Below are 27,505 nucleotides of genomic sequence, written 5' to 3'. Positions count from 1 at the left end.
ATTTATCTGGTCCAGGAGCACAGTTATTTTTTAACTTTGATATTAGTATTGTTACTTCATTTTTAGTTACTGGTTTTAAGAATAAGCTAGATTCAACCTTATCATTAGCAATAAAATTATCAGGTATACTTGTCACCGGTATTCTATTTGCCATATCAGCACCAATATTAGAAAAGAAATTATTAAACATATCTGCTTTTTCTTTGTTATTACTTACAGTTATATTGTCATTAACAATTGATATGTGTTCAATGTTTTTAGATTTTTGATTCCGACCAGAGATATCATTTATAATATTCCACATTTTTTTTGTGTTTCCACCAGCTTCATGAATTTTATTTTGATAAAAGTCATTCTTGGTTTTTTTAAGTAGACTATTAAGTTTGTTTCTATAATTTTTATATTCAGCATTAAGTGCTGGTGAAAATTGTTTTAATAATTTGTTTTTAAGAAAATCTCGTCGTTTGATTGACGATACCAGCCCCACCGTTATCCAGGGTTTTATTTTTGATATTTTTTTATTCATACTTTTTACCTCCGTAGAGGTTTGTATGTAATTATTTAAGTTATTTATAAATGTATCATATGCAACTTGAGAATCTATTTTGTTTATATAAATATCATTCCAATGTTCATTTTTTAGAAGCTGTTGTAGTTTTCCGATATTAAGGTTTTTAATTATGACTGGAGATTCAGGTGTAGGGTTTTTTTTAGTTTGATTATTTACCAAAACGGCTGGAGTGAAGTGATCAGTCATGTCAGTGTGAAAAACGAACGGATCAATAGTAATTTGCTGTTTTAGATTAGCTTGTGTTTTTATAAATATATGATCAATGATTGATTTTGTATTTATTGTTACTCTCGTTGGCTTGTTTATATAGGAAACAAAACCATTAGAATTTAATATATTCAAATAACTGTTTGTATAAACTTCATCTCTTTTTTTTTAAATCAATATTAATATCACCTGCAAATATTTCAATATTTTGTTTTTGTATTGTTCCAAAATATTCACCCAAATCCCCTAAAAATTGTTTAATATCTGTTGATGGAAGCCTATAAAAAGCCGTTATACCTATTTTGCAAATTGTATTAGATAATTTTTTACTAGAAAAGGTAACCCTTGAAAATTTACTTTCATTGATGGGTAATATATTTACCGAGGCACCTAAATTATTCCTAATATAAACAACAACACCATCACATTTATTAGCTAATGATTCATTATAATGAATAGTAAAACCTGGTATTATATAGTTACTAAGATCAGTTATTTCTCTAGTTTCTGACAAAATTATAACATCGAACATGTTTTTGGACATTTCAATGTACACTAGAAGTTCCTGAAAATTTTTTTGTATACTTCTTATATTAAAGTGAACGATGCCCAAAGAGTATCTATCGCCATCAGTCCTGTTCTGCATGCTATCCTCAAAATTGTTAAACACCATTGTGTTTATCTCATCATTATCTAAATTATCCAAATAATCAATCATCATTCAGATTTCTACGTCTGAACTCCCGAAATAACAAAAAGAGAATAAAAAAAAAATTATCTTACAAGTGCTAAACTGATTACTGCAATTATGTAGTACGTGAGAGAAAAGTATATAAAATAAAATCAACACAAAAGCAGTTAATACTGAACAGATAGAACACTTCATTCTGGTTCATATTTTGTAGAAATAAGTAGATAAGAACAAAAAAATACATATAAAAATATAAAAAGAAATAAAAACAATAAATTACCACAACCTAATTGAATCAAAATAAATACCTGAACAATATGCAGAGATAACTAATTAACTAATTTTTCAAATTCGTCTTTATTTCTTGCAATCATCACTTTACCGTCCTTAGTAATATGAAGTTTACCATTATCAGACCAAACATTTGTTAAACCAAATTTTTCTATAGCGTGGTTCAGCATCTTGACTCTTAAGGGGGTTAAATCTTCACGTATCTATACCAGTGCCTTTCAATAACTTTTTTTTCCATAAATAAGTTTTTTAGTAGTAAAATAGTTTAATTTTAAGAAAATGCCTCTAACTTTATTCTGTTGCATCTTACCAATTCTATAGCATGACACAATGTCTTTATCTGACAGGGTAATAGACATTTTTTTGCTGAGTATATTTATAATTTCTTGGGACGTATTTTCTTGAGGTTTCTCTTTCATACCAAATATTCTCAGGCTAGTTGCTCGCATGGATTGGTCTATCTGGTCCATTTTCATTTCCATTTTGCTTTCTACTAAATCGGCGTTGGTAAATTTATCTTCCAATTTCAGCATTTTGTTTTCAAAGTTTTCAATTTTCAATTATAGAATAGAATAGAAATATGCTCTATTGCCACTGAAAATTTTTACAATTTTATGGACAAAGCTTACATACAGTCAAAAGAAAAACATAATATAAATACAGTCGGAAAAATGAAAGAATACCCATCAACGAACATATAAAACACGCTGTATTTTCGTGTCACCATGTCACAAAGAAAATTGTCCAGTGCAAGTACATATAACAATAATTATTACATGTACTCGAGCTGGCCAATTTTTTGTGTGACATGGTGACAGGAAAATACAGCGTGTTTTATATGTTCTTTCATGGGTATTCTTTCATTTTTCCTACTGTAGCAAATAACAACTACAATTTACTAAAATTAGATAAATCGTCAATAATGTACAGTATAAGATATAAAAGCCAAGACAAAAACAATTTATTGCAAAATATATATAAATTGCAAATTAAACATACAACAAATAAAATAAAATAGGTACAACATAAGGAACTGACAAGTTTATGCTACTGCGCATGGAACCCAATTTTTTTAGTTATTCATTAAGAAATTCTTCTATTGAATAATATGGTCTTTTGGATAGATAGGCTTTTGTCATTTTTCGGAACTTAGGGAAAGATGTTGCAGATTTAAGTTGTAACGGAAGATGATTGTACAGTTTCTTTGCGGAATATAATATAGATTTCTTTACTAACTCAGTGGATGGAATCGGTAAATAAATATCAAAGATTGAATTTCTGGTGGAGTAAAGATGATTGGGCCTTGATGGAAAGACATGAAGGTGTTTACGAATTAAACAAACCGTTTCTAGAATACATAAAGATGGAAGTGTTAAAATTTCGTGATCTCTGAAGTAACTTCTGCAATGTGTAGATCTTCTGAGGCTAAACAAATATCTTATTGCTCTTTTTTGCAATCTAAAAATGATATCAAATTGAGCAGCTGTACTAGAACCCCAAAAAGGAAGACCATATCGAAGATGAGACTCGAACAACGAAAAATATGTTATTTTAGAAGATGCTAAATTGAGACAGATCGTATTGCATAGCAAGCTGAGGCGAGTTTCTTACTTAACAAATCGATATGAAGGGACCATTTGAGGTTGCTGTCTCAAAAAATACCAAGAAATTTTACAGAATCAACGGTACTGATCTGGCTGTTATGAAGTGGCAAAGGTTGAAGAGCTCCTTTATAGGATAATGCTAATGTTTTATTTACGTTAAAAGAGAGTAAATTAGAGTCAAACCAGGTCTTTATCGTCATTAGATCCGAAGTTATAGTTTCATGAAGAGATGCAATAGTTGAGTTGCTCCAAGTGATACTGGTATCATCAGCAAAAAGAAAAATTTTCCCATTGATTTTTAAATTAGTGATGTCATTTATAAAGATAAGGAACAGTATAGGACCCAATACTGAACCTTGTGGTACTCCACATACGATGTTTTTGAGACTAGAGTCAGTATCATTTGCTCTAACTAGTTGTTTCCGATTATTCAAGTAGGATTGGAACCAATTCAAAGAAATACCTCGAATTCCATAGAAATTTAGTTTTGTAATCAAGATGTCGTGATTTACACAATCAAAAGCTTTGGCAGTCGCAGAAAACAGTGGCAGTATAAAGATTATTGTTTAGTGCTTGGTAAACCTCATGTAGTACAGAAAACATGGCATCAGTGGTACATTTATTTGTTAAAAAGCCGAACTGATTTTGTGATAAAATGTTGTTATCAACGATAAAGGACATAAGTCGAGTTTTAATGAGTCTCTCAATAATTTTGGAGAGTACCGGTAGTAAGGCAATAGGTCTATAGTTGCAGGCATCAGATTTTTCGCCACCCTTATGAAGAGGAATAATAATGGCTGTCTTTAGGCACTCTGGAAATTTACCTTTTTCGAAGGAATCATTAATTAGTGAGAGGAGGATTTCCAACACATTTTCTGTGAGATTAGAGAAAATTTTTATAGATAGTCCATCAGTACTACAGGATGATTTGCTTTTGATACAATTGATTGTTTGGATAAGTTCAGAGTTATCGACGGGTCGTAAAAAGAATGAATTCGAGACCTGTCTTGAATTAGGAAGATAGGAAATAGGATCTTGTTGCGGCAAAATTGTTGATATTATATTTTTACTCACATTAACGAAGTAGTCGTTTAGACTTTCAGGATTTGGAAGGGAAAATGATTGAGCTGTGTGAGTTTTATTTCGAAGATAGTTTATTATAGACCAAGTCTCCTTTGCAACACTTTTAGAGCTTCCCAGACGATTTTGATAATAGGCTTTTTTAGTTGACCTGACAAGTTTTAGATATGTTGTCCTGTACTTCATGATATATTCAGTGACAGCAACATTGGTAGTAAATTTCTTGATGTATAGTAGTGAACGCATATTCTTAGCTGATATGCGAATACCTTTCGTAACCCAAGGTTTCCGATGTTTTGGCTTAATAGGAATTAAAGGAAATGCCTTATTGAAGATGTGGAGAAGCTTATCTAGAAAAACACTGAAATTATAGTCCACGTCTATAGAAGGAAATTGCCACTCAGAAGTTAAGCATAAATTTTCGAATTTACGAAAATTCCGGGCGGAAAAAATCCTACCTAAACGTCGGGTTTTTGAGGAGGGTTTGCTGAAGATGTTAAACTTCGTATACACTGCTTCATGATCAGATAGTCCCGCATTAATAACTGTAGAGCAGACATCAAGGGGTGAGAAATCTGAGACAATATAATCGATTATGGTAGATGTAGTTTTTGTAATCCTTGTAGGAGAATCAACGTGCATTGAGAGACCATACGATTCAAATATGTTTGCCAGAGACACTTGGGTAGCACTAGCAGCAGCACAATTAATGTTAAAATCACCGCATAGAATTTTTCTGCTTTTATGAGGCAGGTCATCTAACAAATTTAGCAGGTTCTGAAAAAATAGTTCCACGGTAGAATCAGGTGATCTATAAATGCAAATAATGTAAAGATTAAGATTTTTATTATAAACTAAGGAAAACTCAAAGAAGGATTCACTTAACAAAAAGTCATATTTTGTTACCAGAGAAAAATCATTATTTCTAGAGAGAATCAGGGTGCCTCCATGAGCCGAACTTGGACGATCATACCTGGCAATTGTGGTATATTTTTCTACAAAAAAAGGCTCGTTAACTTCAAGCCAGTGCTCTGTAACCGCAACTATCGGAGGAAATCCTAATTCCTCCAGAAACAAAAATAATTCATCAGTTTTATTTCTTATAGAACGAATATTAATCAGAACCATGCCAAAGTTGTCATCACTAAAATAATTTGAGGTTTCTAGTCCCTCAGAACACGTCGTGTTGTTTAAAAATTTCGCTTTGGAGAGCCAGTGGAATAATAACTTCGGTGACATTCCCTTGACTTTTGTAGGTGTATAATTCTTTCCGAAGTGAGATAGGACCTATAAACGGCCAGACCAGCTTCCACTTCAGCTGGACCAATTCCATAGGCATGGTTAAATTCTAGAAGAACTTTTCGTAGTTCTTCAGTCTTAGTAGGTAGTCCTTCGGAAGCCAAAAAGAGTTTCACGCTGGTGTTGGTATATCCGTCGTAAAATACAGAAGCAGGCTGATCGTGAAGAAAAGCAAGATGTAGTTTAATTGCCTTTAAGATGTCCGGTTTTCTTAATCTTGCAAGAAGATATCGACTGTTCGAGTTATTAGTTAGTCTAACTCTTGGTGGTGTTAATGGATCCAAATTTATGGATGGTTCCAAAGTATCTTTCTTAACAAAATTGATATGGGAACGGAAAGGCTCTTGAGATTTGCAAATTGTGATGGCCTGCTTGTCTGTAAATATATTGGTGTCTTCAACTTCATTTTTGTTGTTGCTTGGAATGGTAATTGGGTTTTCCAAGCTAACCTGGCTTCTGGTGTACTTCGGATTCATATTTTCTTCAGATGAAGTCTTTGGTTCAGAGTGTGGTGATTCTATAGACCATTTAATGTTAACACCAGGTGGCCAAATTTCCTTATTAAATAATAAGTCGATAGATGGTTTGGATTTTATGCCTATTTTGAATGAGGAACCAGTTGCTGTGTTGGCGTCTTTAGGGAGAGCGTAACATCTAATATAATCCTTGATACTTAGCCTCTCTTTAATGTAGTGTACTATTTGTATAGGGGTGTATGCTGCGGTTAAGTTACTGATAACAACAAAATGACACTTATCTTCTGAAACTTTTGACTTGCTTTCTGGACAGGTTTGGAAATGTTGAGGGCCTTCAGTTTGGGTGCTTGAAGTGACATACACTATCTTTTTTTTAGATACCTCTTTTTCAGTTTGTATAGCAGGTAGTTTGCTGGAAAGATTACTTATCTGATTAGATATTTCGCTGATGTTTTCAGATAGCCTTTGTAATCCCAATTTTATATCGGATGAATTTGAGTCTTCAACTTAAACCTTAATAGTATCATCGGAACAGCCGAAAAAAACTGACGATATATTGAAGATATCTTGTTGCATTTGCCGTACCGATTTTAAAAGATGTTCAGGATTCATCAGGATATTTAATTTATGGATCTCGTCAATTTTTTTTGTAAGGTAATCCAATTTGCCATATTTTTTTGTTAATAAATCGTATGTCTCTATGAAAACTTGCAAATTATCAGTCAATTTTTTAGTTAGTTGAATTAAGGCATTAAAGTTCTCATGAGGTATCTGATTTTTTGATAGATTTGTTATTTTTTCATTTAAATATCTGAGGCTAGGCGAATCACATAGTTTACAGAAAAATCTTAGATTTGAATTTTTTGGGTCCAGGAGAGTTTTGGTGATGGTCTTGTTGTATCCAGAACTGTGCATACAGAAATTTCGCTGACATTCCCCAAAACAACGAAGCTTATTATATTTGTCATTTTCGGGGAATTCATGTAAACAATTCTCACATTGGTAGTTTGCCATAGTTATGGTCAAGGTCAATTTGCAATATTTAACTGGGTCGTTGATAAACAAAACATAAAATAAATTAAACAAAGCTGGTGCAAAACTTACAGTTCAATTCATATATTCGCTTCAACTCCGCCACTGATTCCTCAATCGTTTTTAGTTTCTGTTCAATTGTGTTTATAACTGATTGAGAAACTTGCTTTGAAATATCACTGATAAGAGTATCGCTTTTTATACACTTACTAATAGCTGAATTTACAGCTTGTTCTATTTCTTCTCGGATTTCTCTGTTAGTCACCATTGTTTTTGTTTAAATCTTTCACTCACTAATAATATACGATGTGTTACTTAGTCTTTCAAATTTTAAATAATTAATTTGCTGCGGTTACCACTTTATTTTTAAATTTATCGGGAGCTCAAACAATTAGCGACTATTCAGAACCAACCATGAATGTACACTCTATATGTATATTACGTCTCTTGTTTTCGTTTCACGGCGAAATTCTTTTGTATTAGTTCTACTCATAAATGAGTATAGAGACCATGTTTTCGTTGGAATTTTGCCACGTCGAATAGACGGGAAGTTAAATGCAAATGATAGATCTCCCCTACTCCTCTTTAATTCATCATTCGTATGGTTTGCAAGTAATAGAAACCACGAAGGAGTAACCAGAAACTTGGTCTCATTAACAGTTTTATTTTCTTCGGAAATAAAACTTTGAATTATTGTTTTATAGAAATACATAATACGGTGACTTGTGATAGGTAGTTGTTATATAGGAATATTGCCAAACAGATCTTCTGTACGTGATTGCGGCATTGTCACACACTTAAATAGTCTGACATCATTGGTGGATACCGCTTGTCCACCATGGCCTTACAGTAAACATTTATTAGTTTTGGCCATGGTGGATACCCGTTATCCACCAACAAAAAACAAGGAGACATATTTTTTTCAACAAAGGTTGCCTATATGTGTTCACAGTCATTACGAAAAACAATATTTAGGAATACAAAAATGTGGCCTTGGGGCTTGATTTTTTTTATACATGGTGGCACTCTGTGTGTTAACCATAATGCAAGTACATCGAGTTTTGTACAAGTAAACACTAATTTAGACATAAATACTAGGTACTCCAAATTTTAATTTCACAAATTGCTCAAATATAACAATAAATATTTATAAAGAAAATACTAACGTTTTTTTCTACCCATCAAGTAAACAAATAAATATGGAAACTACCTTTTATTATATTAGTCAAAATTTATATTATCATGGATATTTTTTACATTTTATACAATAAAATTTGTCTGGCAAATTCACAATATCAAACGCAACAAAATGTTGTGCGCTGCGTTGCGACGTCGCAACGGAACAACGCATCGGGACGTGGCCCCACTAGTGCGTTGCGTTGCGACGTCGCAACGTAACAACGCATTGTATGTCACACCTGCCTTGCGATAACACTGTCATCGAAGAACACCCTTGTCCGTCGATCCGTTGAAACGTCGCAACTGATCGACGCAACGCCACAGCATAATAAACGAAACCAGCAAGGACACTCCCTGATGCCGCCTTTGAAGTTGAAAAGTACAGGGTCGCCATTTTTCGCGTAGCACATCTCAGTGGTGATGTGATGTGTTGGTTCATCAGTGTTGCCGATGTCACCAACTTTATTACCCGTAAGAGATTCTTTTTGAATAATTTCTGGAATTTATGCAAAATATTAACAAAACAATCGCCATTCATCGTCAATATTTTGTTGTTATGTCCCAATTATTGACATAATTCCCACAGACATACGTATAAAATTATGTTAAAAAATATGAATGTCATAAAAGTTGAGTATTATGTACAAATCGGCAACACTGTCGATTTTCTACATTGTCTGGTACTACGCACAAAATTGCCGACGATCTGCGCAGTAATAGTGCGCGAACTTTTCCCGCCTACTAGTGTGTCACTGCTGTTGCGTTTTCTATGCTGTGGCAACGCACTGATGGGGCCTCGTCCCGATGCGTTGTTCCGTTGCGACGGCGCAACGCAACGCACTAATGGGGCCTCGCACTAACGAGGCCCGGAGGCCCCATCAGCCCATCAGTGCGTTGCGCTGCGTCGCGTCGATCAGTTGCGATATTTCAACGGATCGACGGATAAACGTGTTCTTCGACTGCAGTGTTATCGCAACGCAGGTGTGGCATACAATGTGTTGTTTCGTTGCGACGTCGCAAAGCAATGCAGCGCAACACGGTTTCTTCCGAAAATGTTCTATATTAGAGTTGTCCGACTCGACATGAATGACTAAATAAACGAAGTCTCGTGAGGGAGGTAATCATAATTTTTTTTAAGTGTGGGCCCAAGACCTACTACATTTCAGATCAACAGGTTGTAGTTTTCTTCTTTTCGTTTTCTTCGTGTTCTTAGTATTCTATGCCTTTCCGTTTTCTTGAAAGAAAAGTCCTGGAAAACAAAAAACTGGATTGAACTATGGATTAAACAGGATTTGCTTCACTTTGAGACCCACGAGTTGCCACTGGTTTTGTTGTTTTTTATAGCGTTTCTGAATCTTTCCCGATTTTTTTTTCTACACTCACCGGCACAAAATTCCGCCACCCAAAATTTTTGATTAAGTTTGACAATCTATAACTTTATTATTTGTACTCTGATTTTCAAGATTCTTGCATCAGTTTGTAGGTACCTACATGTATTAATGTCGTTTGTTATTATTCCGGTAACAAAAATTTTTTGCGTAAATAACATTATACGGGGGTGAATGGAAGCGTTGTATTTTCTCCTAACTTTAAAAAATTCTGTGGAAAAATTGCAGGGATAATTGTGTTTCATACTCCTTTTGTGTTATCCTGGAGATATCACTAAGGTTTTGTTTTTTTAATTATCCGAATAGCTCTTTTATTGTAAGAGCTGTAAATAAAAACTTGCTTTGAAGGTTTATTTAATTAAAATTATCAAGCGCACTAAAATTAACAAAACAAAATTAACAACAAAACAAAACAATTCAATAGCGGGTATGTCCACCTCTTGCAGCAACGACTGCTCGCAATCTGTTTGGCATCGAATAAAGATGTATTATCCTTGCCTGGGGAGTAGCCCGATATTCCTCTACCAGGGCCATAACTGTACCAAATTTTCTGGAGGCCTAGGATGACGGCGAATAGCTTTTTTTAATTCATCCCATAAATGCTCAGTAGGATTGAGATCTGGGCTGCATGTGGACCATTCTAATCTTATCAATCCAACCTCTATTTTATGAGTCAATCAGTGTTTTTGTTTACCAAAAATGGTACAGCTCTTACAAGAGATATTCGGATAATTCAAAAAACAAAATTTTAGTGATGCCTCCGGGATAATATGACAGGACTATGAAACAGAATCAGCTCTTCCATTTTTCCACAGAATTTTTTAAGGTACTAGTACACTTTAGAAAACCAAAAATAATCATTTTTTTCAAGAATTTTTTTCTCAGAACCTTTATTAAAAATGAACATAAAACTTTTTACATATTAATATCTAACTCTTAGACAGTACAAAAAATATATCTTTTTTCATTTATACACGTACACAAATATTGTAGAGGGCGCCAAAGTCGAGGCCTCGAAAAATGATGGCGAACAGTTAATCTCAGGATTGGGAAATCTGAAATAAAAAAATCGTACTGCATTTGAAAAAGGAAGGTTTCTTACGTGACAATTTACCACAATTTGACCAAAAAATAAAAATAAAAATTTTTTAACCATGAAAAACTGAAGAAAAACGGGCGATTTTTTCACAAATTTTTTTAAAATTTCCATAAAATCTTTTTTTTGCGGAATTTTTCACTAACGGTGGTAAATTGTCACGTAAGAAGCCTTCCTACTATTTAGATAATTTAGATAAGATATATTATGTTTATTTATGTTTTGTTTATATTATGTATAATTGTTTTGTTTGTATTATTTTTATATTATGTACTACTTACTTTGTTTCTGGCCTAAATAAAATCCTAAAGCCAATAAAATAAAAAAAAGAAACCTTCCTTTTTCAAATGCCTTACGATTTTTTTGTTTTAGAGATCCCAATCCTGAGATTAACTGTCCGCCATCGGAACTATTTTTTTTTCGAGGCTTCGACTTTGGCGCCCTCTAAAATATTTGTGTACGTGGATAAATGAAAAAAGATATATTTTTTGTATTCTCAAGAGTTAGATATTAATATGTAAAAAGTTTTATGTTCATTTTTATAAAGGTTCTGAGAAAAGAAATCTTGAAAAAATGCTTATTTTTCATCTTCTAAAGTGTACTAGTACCTTAAAGTTAGGAGAAAATACAACGCTTCCATTCACCCCTGTATCACAAACGATATCAATACATGTACAAAAATTGCAGACTGGTGCAAGAATCTTGAAAGTCGGAGCACAAATAATAAAGTTATACATTGTCAAACTTTATCAAAAATTTTGGGTGGCGGAATTTTGTGCCGTTGAGTGTATATTAGAAATTTTATTGATGTATTAAATGATGCTAAATTTTGCTTCAGCAATTTTTATAGCCATCGGTGTTTAAAACTTACAGTACATTTTTTTTCAGGTTATCAAGCAGAAGAAAATATGGAATTAACAAGAAGAAAACATAACTGATGCAACATCCAGCATAGTCATTATTTATTGTTAGTCAACAAAAATGACATAGAAAGATAAATATACAGGATAGGAAGGGGAATTTCCTATAAGTGAGAGTAGAATAAGTAAAAACTGTAAAATATTTAAAATAAAAAATCAAGAAATGGAAAGCAACTTCATTTTATCTGCTTTTTTAGTTCTAGTCATATGTAGCGTGAATGCTAATGTATATCTACATCGTAGACAACGAAAATCTCAAGTAAGTGTTTATATTCTTAATATTTCTTTATACTCAAAGAACGAAGTAGTTGGCAGGAAATTGTTGCATGAAATGTTATTTATTACTTATTGCTTACTAAAATAGTAGTATAATTATAAAATTATAGAATTATACACATCAAATTATAGTATAATTTTACACGCCACTGAAATTGCTCATTAGCCCAGTAAATGCACGGGAAATACGGCGATACCGTGTAATTTTCAGGGGCAACTCTGAATTGCATGAAAATTTGGATTTAGGTTCTACTTACCCTCCACTTCAAAGTTGAAATTGTGCCGTTGGTTGCTTTTACTTGGGGGGTGACAGTCACCCCTTCTCGGGGGTGAAAAAACATACGTTCTAGATAAGACCGGAAATGGATAAATTGGCTGATTTTAAGCAACTTTTAATCAATAGAGTTTTTTATGTAAGTCAATAATTTTCGAGTTATTTGCGATTGAAAATGTTTATTTTTCGACAAAAAACTACGTTTTCAGACGGTTTTTCGCAAATAACTCAAAAAGTAAATATTTGATCGAAAAAAATATTCCTACCAAAAATGTAGCTTATAATAAACCGAAACAAATGGTATATCAGTAAAGTCTATCAATCGAGTAAAAACAAAGTTGTAGCTCATGGAAAACACGTTCTTATTCGTCTAATTTCAAATCGAATATTTCAAGGTGAAATCACCGAAAAATTAAGCACATTTAAAGTGTATATAAAAAGCTTTATTTTAATTGTTTATACAAGTTTCTAGCATTAAAAATAAGCGAGTTACGCTCAAAATAAAGTTGACCCACTTTTTTTTGTGAAAAAATTATGAAAATCTCCCCGTGTTTAGCTCCCCAAATGAAATTAATCGCTACCGCTTTACAAACAATTTACTTACTTATCTATTTTTTATATGATCTGTCGGTCTCACCGGTTTAAAGTGCTTATTTTTAAAAGGGTTATAGTTTAAAAAGCTTGAATGGGTCACTAATCACGAGTGCATGCAAATTTTGAACAGCCATATATTAACCACTTTTTGTCTTACGGAAAAACAAAATGGAACAAGCATATTTATAACTAATAGCAAAACCTACATTTTTTTACTCGTTAAGATTTTTCTTATCACTAATACTTTTTAAGTTATTTTGAAAAAAGGAAATTTTTCAAAAATTTTTAGAATTTTTTTTACTATAATACCAAATTTTTTTAAAAATAAGCACTTCAAACCAATAAAACTTACAGATCATATAAACAATCCACATAGAGTAAAAATAAATGGTAAAGCGGTAGCAATTAATTTTATTTAGGGTGCTAAATAGAGGCAGGTTTTCACGATTTTTTTACCAAAAGAATAGGCCAATTTTTTTTTTCAGTGTAACCCGTTTATTTTGGATGCTAGAAACTTTTGTAAAAAACAAATATAAAGCCTTTTTTCAGATACTTTAAAAATGTTAATAAGCTTTTCCCGAAAAGTGCTTGATTTTTCGGTGATTTCGCGTTGAATTGTTCGATTTGGAATTAGACGAATAAGAACGAATTTTTCATGAGCTACAACTTTGCGTTCACTTGGTCTATAGACATTACTAATACACCGTTTTTTTTGTTTTTTTATAAGCTACAGTTTTGGTAAGAATATTTTTTTAGATAAAATATTTACTTTTTGAGTTATTTGCGAAAAACCGTCTGAAAACGTAGTTTTTTTGTCGAAAAATCAACATTTTTAATCGCGAATAACTCGAAAAGTATTGACTTACGTAAAAAAAATAGAACGAAAGTTGCTTATAACCTGCCAATTTATCCATTTCCGGGCTTATTTTAAACAAGCGTTTTTCACCCCCCCCCTCCGAGTAGGGGTGACTGTCACCCCCCAAGTAAAAGCAACCAAAGACACAATTTCAACTTTGAAGTGGAGGGTAAGTAGAACCCAAATCCAAATTTTCATGCAATGCGGAGCTGCCCCTGAAAATTACACTCCAAAACGGTCATTTATTGGGCTACATCTTTCCACTCAAATTCCGTAATAATCCACAAACTTCGAAATTAATCACTGACAACTATTTAGTTCCCTGACTGTAGATATTTTTTGACTCAAATTTATACGTTAATACTAACAGAACACAGAACATAGATAATAAGAATAGTACAGATAAACAGAGTTAACAAAACCCCTCAAGGTCATTTACACCACATAAACGAACGTCTGTCATCTCTTCTCCTCACAGTTACAGACAAATTGGTTTTACTGTAACACCATTAAAGAATTAAATCGATGTATTAAAGCACATTTTAAATTCTTGTTCAGGAAAATACGTAAACGTTTAAGGTATTGAAATAGGAAAAATAAGGGGAATAAGAAGAAAGAGTAATAATTTGGTATTAACGTGAAGTTTTTATAGAAAACACTTAAGCATGTATATGGAATTATTTTTCCAGTTTGCCACATTCTGAGAGAATTTACTTTGATTATTGATCTCTAACAAATAGTCCGTTTTTTCTTGATAATGTGTTAATTAGGTGAGTGCATATAGATTTTCACTTCGAAAAAAATCAAACAAGATAGAACTTTTTGTAATTTCATTAAGAAATGTTTAATAAACAACATATCAGAAAGTTCTACTCGAGAAGTGGGTGCTTCATTTTTTGTTAAACAAATAAACTGCGAAAATAGATGTTTTTTTAAATAACACCGAAAATATTAATTTCTGAAAAAAAGTGACTAAGCCATTGAAAAATTCAGAAAATTTTACAAAAAAAAACCTTTTTCTAAAAATAAATCTGTAGCTTCTATAATTTTTTTAGTTATAACGCTAAAGTCACCCTTCTCACAAACATTGGCGCACTGTAAACTAGCGTACGGCGAAGTGCACGGTTGAGTTATTTTAATGTAATTCTTTAACTAATCCATCAAATGAAATTTTACAGATCGAACATGAAAGAAGAATAATTAAGCTATCTTAGGGTTATAATAAAAAGAAACAAAATGTATGGGCATAAGTACGGTGTGGGCTGTTTAAAAATGATATAAAAATGTGTAACTAATACAATTTTACTTATAAAACTCACAATTTTGCACAACTTACCTTTCAATCATCTTACTAAACGATGTTTCATTCAAAAAAAATCTTAAAAAATTAATTCAAATGATACGACGTCTCAAAAAATGTAATTTTTGAAAACTTCATAGTTTTACAGAATTAACACCACTTTAAGACGGTATTACTCAATTTTCAACAGATCTATTACAGTTTTATGGGTGTTTTTTTAAAGCTCAGGATGTAGTCTTTAAAATGCACTAAATAATTTTACTTTAGAAGTGAAATAAACTATTTCTTTTTGAGAAAATTAATAAAGATAACAAAAATGTAATACAAAACCGAAAATTACCAGCTAAAAAAATGTTTATACAAAGTGATCAAAACTTTTTTCTGTAAAACTTATCTAAAATACATTTAATAATAAGCTTCAGCAATAATAAATGTTCAACAAAAAATTTTTTTAGCTCATACAGTATGTCTGCGTAACTTGGAACCTATTGATAACTTTTTTACTATCAGTTTTACGAAAAAAAGTTGTTCTTTATAAAATACTCTGCATCGTATATAATCTAAGATGCAACCATCAAATATAAAATTTTATAAATTTTATACGAGGTATGTCAAAAAATATGAATGTCACTCAAGAGCAAAGTACCTTTATATTTCACAATATCGAAAATTGTTATAAAGAAAAGTTGTTTGGAATTAAAAAATATGTTATAGTGTTCAACTACATCCTTGTAATTAAAATATTGTGAATAATAAAGGCACTTGACTAAAAAATTCATATTTTTTACATACCTCGTATAAAACTGAAAAAGTTTGTGATGGTTGTATCATAGATTTTAGACCAAGTAGAGCATTTTATGAAGAATAACCTTTTTTCGTAAAATTGATAATAAAATAGTTACAATAACTGTAATAAAGTGATGATGGGTATCCGTAATTTGAGAAAAAATTGAATTTTTTTCCATTAGAATATTGTAATTGTAGTTTAAACCATAGTTTTTAATTTCAAACAACTTTTCATAATAGCATTTTTTGATATTCTGGAATAAAAAGGTACTTTACTCTTTAAAGAAATTCATATTTTTGACATAACTCGTATAAAATTGATAAAATTTGATATCTGGTTGTTGAGTTTTAAATTTTTGACTATCCAGAGTATTTTATGAAGAATAACTTTTTTTCGTAAAATTGATAATAAAAAAGTTTTCCATGTGGTTCCTAGTTACGCAAACATACTGTATAAGAGCTTCTGTATAAGAATTTTCAAATTATAATGCCATATTCGGATTCAACCAGAACGACATAATACAAGTAAAAGGAGAAGAAGAACTAACTAACCCAATTGAAGCTTTCAAAGGGGTAAGAGAGAGTGATTTCCTGAGCTTCCTATTGTTCAACCTCATCATGGATGAAATATTTAAAAATGTAAGAACGGAAAAGGATACCAAATCCAAGAAAGACAACTTAAAACAAACTGCCATGCAGACGACGCGCGACGACGCAATACCAATCTCTAAAAGTAAAAATAATTTACAACGTATGCTGCGCCAATTTTTAATATAATAATAATAGTCTCCCGTTTTATAACACTAACGCGGCTTTGGGATTATAGCAGGGTAGTCTGCTATATCTAGGGCCTACGGTATACAAGGAAGGTAACAGGGCCAGTGCTACGCTTCAACCGCCTATTATTACCCCTGGTTTTACCCAAGGTACTCATTTTATTCAGGCTGAGTCGACCTGGGCCTATAGACATTTTAAAAATGTCTACCTGTTCTTGCCGGCGCTGGGTCTTGAACCCAGGTCTACCAGCACGCGAGTCAGACATCCTACCGCTGAGCTACGCCGGCCCTCAATTTTTAGTATAACCGCCATAAAATTTAGCATGTTAATTTCCCCAAAAAATACAAAATACATGATTACATATAAGTGTTATAACAGCAAATCTACTAGTATGTAAATTGGAGGGCTATTTTATTTTTAGGGTTCTTCAGGTCTTCTCACCCATAAAAAATTTTCAGGTCTTCTCACCTATAACAACGAGAACAAGTCCGAAACCTAACATAATTTTAATCTTAACTGATGATCAGGATGTGGAACTGGGATCACTAAACTTCATGCCGAAAACATTAAAATCCATCCGAGACCATGGAGCGGAATTTCGCCATGCCTACGTCACCACTCCGATGTGTTGCCCATCTCGATCGTCCTTATTGACGGGAATGTACGTTCACAACCATTTTGTCTATACCAACAACGATAATTGTTCGAGCACGCAATGGCAGGCCACGCATGAAACCAGAACCTTTGCTACATATCTGTCGAATGCTGGATACAGAACAGGTCAGTAAAAATACATTAGAACAGACTGTTTGTGATGAGTTAAAAAGGTTCTGAACAGATCTGGGAAGTTGTCCTAGGTACTGTTGGATTTAGCTAAGGATTGCATGCACCAGCACATTACTTTGATGAATAATGAGCCCATCATACCCAAGAAACTAGCAAAACCTGAAGTAAAACTAACCCCTTTTCATGGCATACACTTACTCTGTGGCGTTATAACCCTTCGTGGGTTTTTGCCGACTCGACAACATGCCTCCATTCCTCTCTGTCCTGAGCAATTTCCATCTAATTCTCCACGCCCATAGCTTTAAGTCTCCTGCTATATTATCTCGCCACCGGAGTCAAGGTTGTCCACATGGTCTTCTTCCAGTTGGGACTTCTTCCCATGCCAACTGTACAGTTCTTTCGTTAGAATGTCTTAAGGTGGCCGGCCCATTGGAGTCTTCTGGACTTTATTTCTTTTATTATGTTAGCGACTGGGTATAGTTCTTCAAGTTCTTTGTGGGTTCTTTCCTTATATTGTCCTGCTACTTCATCAAGCACAGGCCCAAAGATCTTTCTTAGGCTTTATCTTTCCCAAACACGTAGCCTTTCTTTGTTTGCCTTTGTTGGGTAGAAGTTAATCCACCTTTCGCTACCACAAATCACTACGGCTCGTATGATTGTTTTATATAGTGGTATCTTTGTCTGTCTTGTTAGTTGTTTCGATTTTATAGGGGTTTGAAGGGCAAAAAGACATCTGTTTCCGGCTTGAATCCTATTGTTTATTTCTTGTGATCCGTTATTGTCTTCAGTTATTGTTGTTCCAAGATACTTACATTCTTATAATCCCTGACGCGCTCAAAGGTAAAGTCATCGATGGTGATTTATTTATTTATTTAGCGTAGGGCCTACATCACAGAATAGGTAATTATTTAGATTTATGCATTATACAATACATTACAACAGGGTTGCAAAAAAACATGTTTTTTTAATTTTATACAAAACACATTTTTTTCTTGTTTTAAACATGTTTTATTTTGTTTTTAAATCTTACGTTTTAAACAAATAAAACATGTTTAAAACACATGTTTTTTTTATTTTAAACATTTTTGTGGTTTTAAACATGCGTTTTTTATTTTAAACAAATTTATGTTTTAAACAAATAAATCATTGTTTAAATCATATTTTCTTAAACATAATATAGTCCTGTCGCCAGGGGGGGTACAACGGCCTCCTTAATTCAGATGAACTTACCCAAGTTTTTTTTTATGTATTTTGACCCGTAAAACACGAATTTTTTGGGTAACAGTCGATCCGGATGTCGATAAGATTGTTATAAACAAAGAACTTGAGGAATTACATAACAGCGATTTTTCGCAAAACAGAACATTGTTTTGTATTTTTTGGGTGATTATCAGCAAAAAATGGTCTTGCAAGTTTTTTCGTAGGATGCATAGTTTTAGAGATAAACTCGGTTGAACTTTCAAAAAATCGAAAAAGTGCAATTTTTGAACCCGAATAACTTTTGATTAAAAAATAAAATAGCAATTCTGCTTACTGCATTTTAAAGTTCAAGTAAAATTCTATCGGTTTTGATTATTTGCATTGCTAAAAATTAAGTTTTTATTTGTTAAACAAAGCCATAAACACATAGTGTTTCCCGTGCCCAATGCATGCGTTTTAATGTACCGGGTGTCCCAATAAGAATGGCTCTCGGCCATATCTCAGGAACGGTTTATAGTAGAGCTTTGAAATAAAAAATTTTATAACAAAAGTTGCCTCAGGAAAAGCCTGGAAAATATTTTCATAATTGTGGGTCCACCGCTAGAGGGCGTAATTGAATATCAAAAATAAAAAAATCTAAATTTTACAAAATTTTCCTAATGAAGGGGCACTGGAAATCCGATTATTGTATTCTTCATCAAATTCTGCGCATATTTGATTTAACAAGTTTAACTCTACCTTTGCAAATAAGAGGTGGGGGTGAGTGGGAACCTTGTTATGAAAAAATGGCTGTAAGTCCGGTTCTGCTAAATCAAATTTTGAAAACTGGGTCTTGTTGAAGACAGATCTTTTTCTTCAATGTAAGAGTGATAATTATGAACCATCCTAATAAGTAATAAGCCAGCTGGGAGGCGTTATTTAATTTTTTTTAGAAATCTAGTTTTCTTTGGAAAATATTAAATACAAGTATGCATTTTTAATCATACTTTATAAAATTAGATTAAATTAGCAATAGAATAGCGAAAACCGCATGTCGATACCTTTTGTCTATCTCAAGATATCTCGAGAAACGTGTAAATTTTATACATAACTGTTACTATCACCGGTAAACTAAGTTAATGAAAAGTAGTGTGCTGTGGAAAAAAACAAAATAACATTTTCCAGATGTCAACGTATAAAAATATAATTAATTAAAACAACAATATAAAGAGAAACAATACTATTAAAATTAAATATAACACAGAACAAAAAGAACTACTTAGTGACGACCTAAATATTCAAATTGTTGCCCATCATACACTACTCTAGAATACATTATCCAGAGAATACTAAACGCCATTCAAAGCATATCGAGAGCAGAAATTGAGACTGCTGTTCAATCTACTCTTGAAAGAGTAAATGTTTGCAACGAAAATGATGGGCAAAAATTTGAACGTTTATGCCATCACTAAATAGTTGTTTTTATTTCTTTGTAATAGGGCTTTTCAACGCTTCTCATTTGTTTTGAGCCTCTGTCATATGCCGTATAATCCGTGTATAATATTAATATACGAGATATGAACGAGGCTCGAAACAAATGAGAAGCGTTGAAAAGACCTAATATACGTTGACAGCTGGAAAATGTTTCTTTGTTGTTTCCATAGCACACTACTTTTAATGAATTATTTCGTTTACCGGTGACAGTAACAGTTATGTTTTTAAATTTACACGTTTTGTAAGATATCTCGAGATAGAAAAAAGGTATTAACATGCGGTTTTCGCTATTCTGTTGCTAATTTTGTCTAATTTTGTAATATGGTATTAAAAATGCATGTTTGTATTTAATATTTTCCGAGGAACACTAGATTTATGAAAAAAATTAAATAACGCCTTCTAGCTGGCATATTACTCAGTAAGTTGGTTCGAAATCATAACTTTTACATTGACAAAAAAGATCTGTCTTCAACAAGACCAAGTTTGCAAAATTTGATTAAGCAGAACCATACTCACAGCCAGTTTTTCATAACAAGGTTCCCACTCACCCCCACCTCTTATTTCCAAAGGTAGACCTAAACTTGTCAAATCAAATATGCGTAGAATTTTATGAAGAATACGACGATCGGATTTCCAGTGCCCATTCATTAGGAAAATTTTGTAAAATTTAGATTTTTTAATTTTTGATATTCAATTACGCCCTCTAGCGGTGGTCCCACGATTATGAAAATAATTTCCAGGCTTTTCCTGAGGCAACTTTTGTTATAAAAGTTTTTATTTCAAAGCTCTATTATAAACGGTTCCTGAGATATGGCCGAGAGCCATTCTTATTGGGACACCCGGTACGTAATCTACGTAGAAATTGTCTGTATGGCGCCCACTCGTTCGATTTCAAATGGGAAATACATTGAAAACATCATTAAATCACTATGTATTTATAGCTTTGTTTAACAATAAAAAAATTAATTTTTAGCAATGAAAGTAATCAAAACCGATAGAATTTGACTTGAACTTTCAAATGCAGTCAGCAGAATTGTTATTTTATTTTTCAATCAAAAGTTATTCGGGTTCAAAAATTGCAATTTTTCGATTTTTTGAAAGTTCAACCGCGTTTATGTCGAAAACTATGCATCCTACGAAAAAACTTATAAAAACATTTTTTGCTTAGAATGACCCAAAAAATACAAAACAATGTTCTGTTTTGCGAAAAATCGCTGTTATGTGATTTCTCAAGTTCTTTGTTTATAACAATCTTATCGACATCCGGATCGACTGTTACCCAAAAAATTCGTATTCTACGGGTCAAAATACATAAAAAAAACTTGGGTAAGTCCATCTGAATTAAGGAGGCCGTTGTACCTCCACTGGCGACAGAACTAATATTAATAACTTTGATTTTAACTTTTCTTTAACATAATACATAAGAAAACTAATTCCAATTAGGAACTATTGCCTGGGGGAACCCAGACTATTGTGATGTTTAGTGTTTTTTTGAAACATGCAAATGGCGAATTTTTGTATGTGATACGAAGGACCTTCAAGGAGTGTATGGAAATGGCTTTGACGATTTCAGACAATAAATTATCATTCAGAAGCATTGCTAATTATTATTAATCACCAGGCAAAGTGTGTACCCTTTAAACCATAATATATTATGTTTTCTAAACATTTACTATAGACATTTACTATAGACATGGTGGCGTTCTATGAAAATATAAATACTACAGTATTGGAACTTGCTTAACAGCTCCACACAGCTAATGCATCGTCAGCCAACATAGGAAAGACTCTTCTCCTCAACATACGCTTTACCATTCCAAACTACGTAATCGGCTAGGCAATGTCAAAGTTGCTAAGTTGGTTTTAATTTTTAAAGAGCTTAATTGCATCAGTGATGACGTGACTGATCACATATCAGATCGATAATTTTAGATTACAAGATTACTATGAGACTGGAATTGTTTTGAGAAATTTATTAACTCTTGTATGCACAATATTTTAAGTTTTCCAAATTTTTGTTACGTTCCGTTTATTAATAAATAAACAATATGTATGTTAAAAAGTTTGTATAATGTATTTGAGAATTTTTTTCATATTTATTTATTATTTTAATAAAGAAAATGAAAAAGAAAACGCTTGTTTAATTTAAGTGTTTTAAACAAAAGCTGTTTTAAACATAAACAAATGTTTAAAACAGTTGTTTAAAACAAAATGTTTAAAACGAAACAACCCTGCATTACAAACAGATGTCCAGTATTTTTATATAAAGTGTCCCAAAAGTAGTGGAACGGTCGAATATTTCGCGAACTAAACATCGGATCGAAAAACTGAAAAAACGTGTTCAATAATTTTCAAAAATCTATCCAATGACACCAAACACCAATCCCCACTACACCCCCTGGAGGTGGAGTGGGGGGTAACTTTAAAATCTTAAATGGAAACCCCCAGTTTTTCATGCAAATTTGGATTCGTTACGTAAAAGTAGGCAACTTTTATTCAAGACGTTTTTTCGAACTGTGAATAGATGGCGCTATAATTGGGAACAACGATTTATCCTGATACCATAGGTAAATTATAGAAACGGTCTAATATCTCACGAAATACACTTCCAAATAAGAAACCAAAAAACAGATTTTTAATCTTTTTTGAAAACCTATCGAATAACACCGAACATGACCCTCCAACCCACCCCCTGGATGTGGGGTGGGGGTAACTTTAAAATCTTAAATAGGAACCCCCACTTTTTGTTGCAGATTCGGATTAGTCATAAAAAATTAAGCAACATTTATTCGAAACATTTTTTAAAATTTCTGATAGATGGCGCTAATAAATCGAATTTTTCCAATTAAGGCGCCATCTATTAACAATTCTAAAAAATGTTTCGAATAAGTGTTGCTTAATTTTTCATGACGGATCCGAATCTGTAAGAAAAAGTGGGGGTTGCTATTTAAGATTTTAAAGTTACCCCCACCCCACATTCAGGGGGTGGGTTGGAGGGTCATGTTTGGTGTTATTCGATAGGTTTTCGAAAAAGATTAAAAATCTGTTTTTTAGTTTCTCATTTGGAAGTGTATTTCGTGAGATATTAGACCGTTTCTATAATTTACCTATGGTATCAGGATACATCGTTTTTCCCAATTATAGCGCCACCTATCCACAGTTCGAAAAAATGTGTTGAATAAAAGTTGCTTACTTTTACGTAGCAAATTAAAATCTGTAAGAAAAACTGGGGGTTTCCATTTGAGATTTTAAAGTTACCCCCCACCCCACCTCCAGGGGGTGTAGTGGGGGTTGGTGTTTGGTGTCATTGGATAGATTTTTGAAAATGATTGAAAACGTATTTTTCAGTTTTTCGATCCGATGTTTAGTTCGCGAAATATTCGACCGTTCCACTACTTTTGGGACACCCTGTATATTCGATTGACCCTCCGGTTGCCATTACAAAGTCTATAGGTTCGCCTGTGTATGCTCTGCGTGGGCAGTCCTGAACTATGTGTCTGATATGTGTCTATGTGACTAACAATCCGGTCTATGTGAAGGCGAGGGAAGTTTACCCCATCTGTAGAGGGAGTCGGCGCATCTTCCACAGTTTGTTCTAATTCGATTAAGGGCTGCCCAAATCTTACGAGACGTTCAAATTCGCCAGGTTTTTCTATGATGGCCGGTAGACTATGGTGATGCGGATCTGTCTTACTTTCCCAATCTTCTCTCCATCGAGTATTTAAGTCAAAATTGGATTGCTGCAGCGCTCGAGCAGATTTTAGAAAGGGTAACCTGGAGCGGAGACGGTTTTCAAGAATATCTGGGATGTCGTTGTGGACTAGAAGCTGGCGACTGTCCATTATTTTGTTATATTCATTTATGGCAGAGTTGTGCAGTAGAAAGAAAGTAGAAGAAAGGTTTTCTTTTTTCTTTTTGTCTTTTTTCTGTTTTTGTCTATTTTTCTAACTGATGTTATCGTACTTTTAGTTATTAGCAAAATTCTTCTGTCCCAATTCTATTTTTTGTCCTCTTCTGTCATTAATCTTAGGTAAAGAAACAATCCATCAACAGAACTACAGGCCTTTTAGGTCCCTGGTTTCCAAAATATTAGTAATTTTCTCCCAATTTTTCCGATTTTTATTCTCTCCAATCTGTCAGGCCTATTTCTAATAAATCTTGCTTTACTGCTTTCAACCATTTCTTCTTTGTGCGCCCCCTTCTTTTGTCCCATTTCTTCTTCCTTCGGCTTCTTCTCCTTTCTTTGTTTAACATTTCGGTTCTTTGTCATTCGTATGATGTGACCCAGCCATTTAGCCGTTTGGTCTTCTATTATTACCATAATGATTGGTTTCTCATACATCCCCATTATTATTCATCATTAGGTAACTTTGATACACAAAAAATGCTATTTTTTAGGTTTATATTTGTAACACGTGTCCAAGATATGTTTTGTGTAAATTTCAATTATAAACCACGTGCAATTGCATTTTTAATAAAAAGTTTAGTTCCCTCACAATTCTTACCAGGAAACTAATCAAAATTGTATTTAAAATTCCTATGTTGTTAAAGGTTATTTTGGAAAATATCTCAACAAGTACAATGGTTCATACATTCCACCAGGTTGGCGAGAGTGGGGCGGATTAATTATGAACTCCAAATACTACAATTATTCTATTAATATGAATGGCAAGAAAATAAAACACGGATTTGATTACCAAAAGGTAAATGTTTCCAACAATTATTTTAATTAACCCTTAACTACTGACGTGGATGTTTCAGGACGTCGACACTGACATGCGGTATGTCATACCGTTGCCTATTCTCCTTTGTTTTTAATATGAGTTTGTCTTAAACCGGGAGATATTAACAGAAGTTCAACCACGATTTTCTAAGTCCTACCCTTTGCAATACTGGAAGGTTAGAGAAGGTACTTACAATTTGTGGAAAAATCCACGGGTTTTCTGTGACATTTTCCTGTGAAAATTAGATTTTCCATGAAAAAGAAAATTGGGAGTTGCGATAAATTTTTAAGTCCTGCCATATCCATAGAATAACAGGATACTATCTATTTTATGAAGAAAATTTTTTTGGCAGAACGGTTGTAAAAGGACTAAGGGAGTATACAGATATACAAACATGTAGGTAATAAAAATAATGAAATTTTCATAATTTTCTAAGTCCTGCCAACTTAATAAATTAATCATATTTATTTCAAAATGACCAAAAAAAATGTTGGCATGACGTCACCTAATGTTTAACTGCACTTTTTTCTTGGAAAATTCTGTATAAAATTTTCACTTGGTTCCTGGTTTCCTCTGGTGGACTAAAGTCATAAAATAAATTTTTGTTATAAAATAAATAATTTCAGTAGACATTATTCAAAATGGCAGGATGTTTAGTTACACCTTTTTTACTATATATTATAGTTAAAAAATTTGTAAGAAAATTCGTGGAAAATTACACGATTTTCTAAGTCATGCCATTTCGCACATATCTCAAGAAGGTTAATATAAATCTATTTTCAAAGAGGCAGGATGGTTGTATAGTTATTTCGTATAAAAAAAATTAAATTGTGTGTCTGTAAAATTATTTCAGGGTGTTATAGAAACATATTCATATCACCACAATTTTCTGAGTCATACCATGTCGAGTATGCTTAAAAAACACTAATCTAAAACCGTTTACAACTTGGCAGGATAACCGCAAAGATGAATAATACAAAAAATTAATTTGTATATCATTAAAACAATCGTATCCTATTAAATATTATTTTCCTGAATAATGTCTCGGAATTTTTACACACTTTTCAAATCTAATAGCAAACTGTAACATCTTTATTTTAAGGGATTAGATTATATTTTTATCTAAGTAAACGCAATAAAAGTAAATAAACAATTTTTACAATTTATTGGTTATAGTAGGGAATTTACCTACCCATTATATTATACAGGGTGTCCAGAAGCTCTCATAACAAACGAAAACCGGAGATTCCTCAGATAATTTTAAGAAAATTTAACTCAATTCACCTAGTTCAAAAATGCTTCCGTGGAAAGCTAGAGCTCTTTAAAGATGGCGTCTTGTAATTCATCATCGTCATAATTCAACCCGGATCTATCCAATGCTGGATATAGGTCTCCCTCAGTCTTCTCCATGCATTTCTGTCCTGTGCTGTCTGCATCAAGTTTCTGTCGATCCGTTTGATGTCATCAGACCATCTGGTTGGCGGACGACCTCTACTTCGATATGCTTCGTCTAGAAGAAGCATATCGAAGTCTTGTAATTAGTTTCTTTAAAATAGCTGCAGAACCCTTTTATTTGGAAAAACGAAAACTGGTACACTTATTTATCTTACAGAGGTCAATTGTCAAATGTCAATTATCAATTGTCAATTTTTAGTACCGGTCATAGGGGTACGTTTTGGGTACGGAAACGGATATTTTATCGAATAACTTTTCTGTCTAACTTTTAAGCATTTCTGACACTGGATTATTAAATTCTGGGATAGTTTTGTACTAAAAGGTACTTTTGCTTTAACTCAGAAGAATACGCAGTGTTCTAGAAAAATCAATTTGAAAAATTATTCGTTTTTTGGTTTTTTCAGTTTAAAAGAATTTAGAAAAATTCTATTTAGGAAAACGAAAACTGCTACGTTTATTTCTCTTCCAGAGATGAATCGATTTTATCAATTGTGAATTTCTAGTACTGGTCATTTCATAGGCATCCGACTTGGGTGGATCAACGGATATTTTATCTCATAACTTATTGGTCTTTAAATTTATAGACATTTTTGAGAGTAGAGTATTAAATTATGAGGTATTCTAGTACTAAAAGTTACTCTTGCTTTAAGTCGGCAAATACACCGTTTTTTTTAATTTAAAAAAAAAAAAATTTCAAATTCAACAAACGAAAAATTTTAAAATGGATTTTTCCAAAAAACCGTGCATCCTACTGACTTAAAGCAGGAGTACCTTTTAGTACTAGAATACCTCACAATTTAATAATCTAGTGTCAAAAATACCTAAAAGGGAAAGACAAAAAAGATTCCTATGGCCGGTACTAGAGATTCGCAATTGATGGAATCGATTTATCTCTGGAACAAAAAAAGGCGGACCAGTTTTTGTCTTTCGAATTGGAAGCGTTCTGGAGATATAAAAAACTAATTACAACTCGCCATCTGTAAAGAGCTTTAGCTCCCTTAGGCAGGCCGCACATCAAAGAAACATGAAACGTAAATCACGTTTCATGGAAATAAAACACTGCTAAACAAATAGACGTCGGGCCATTTATGCGACTCTCCGAAAATAAAAATGTTTTATGAGCATGAGTCACACTCGTTTCATTGGTAGGCGGACTTTAAGATTTGTTTA

General features: G+C 32.8%; 1 protein-coding gene across 4 annotated transcripts in view; it reads left to right on the top strand.

The window, feature by feature from the left end:
* The window catches only part of LOC126881275 (extracellular sulfatase SULF-1 homolog), a 505,200-nt gene that overhangs the window by 398,883 nt on the left and 78,812 nt on the right, over positions 1-27,505 (top strand). For all 4 annotated transcript variants that reach the window (XM_050645464.1, XM_050645461.1, XM_050645462.1 and 1 more), the window contains 3 exons: positions 11,803-12,093; positions 17,156-17,477; positions 24,708-24,859. In XM_050645464.1, coding sequence (XP_050501421.1) covers positions 11,998-12,093; positions 17,156-17,477; positions 24,708-24,859 — 570 coding nt within the window. In that variant the 5' untranslated portion in view covers positions 11,803-11,997. The remainder of the gene's footprint in view (positions 1-11,802; positions 12,094-17,155; positions 17,478-24,707; positions 24,860-27,505) is intronic.

This window comes from Diabrotica virgifera, chromosome 3 (genome assembly GCF_917563875.1).
Source record: "Diabrotica virgifera virgifera chromosome 3, PGI_DIABVI_V3a".
Classification (NCBI taxonomy): domain Eukaryota; kingdom Metazoa; phylum Arthropoda; class Insecta; order Coleoptera; family Chrysomelidae; genus Diabrotica; species Diabrotica virgifera.
The sequence above is the reverse complement of the archived record's forward strand: the minus strand, read 5'-3'. Positions and strand labels throughout refer to the sequence as shown.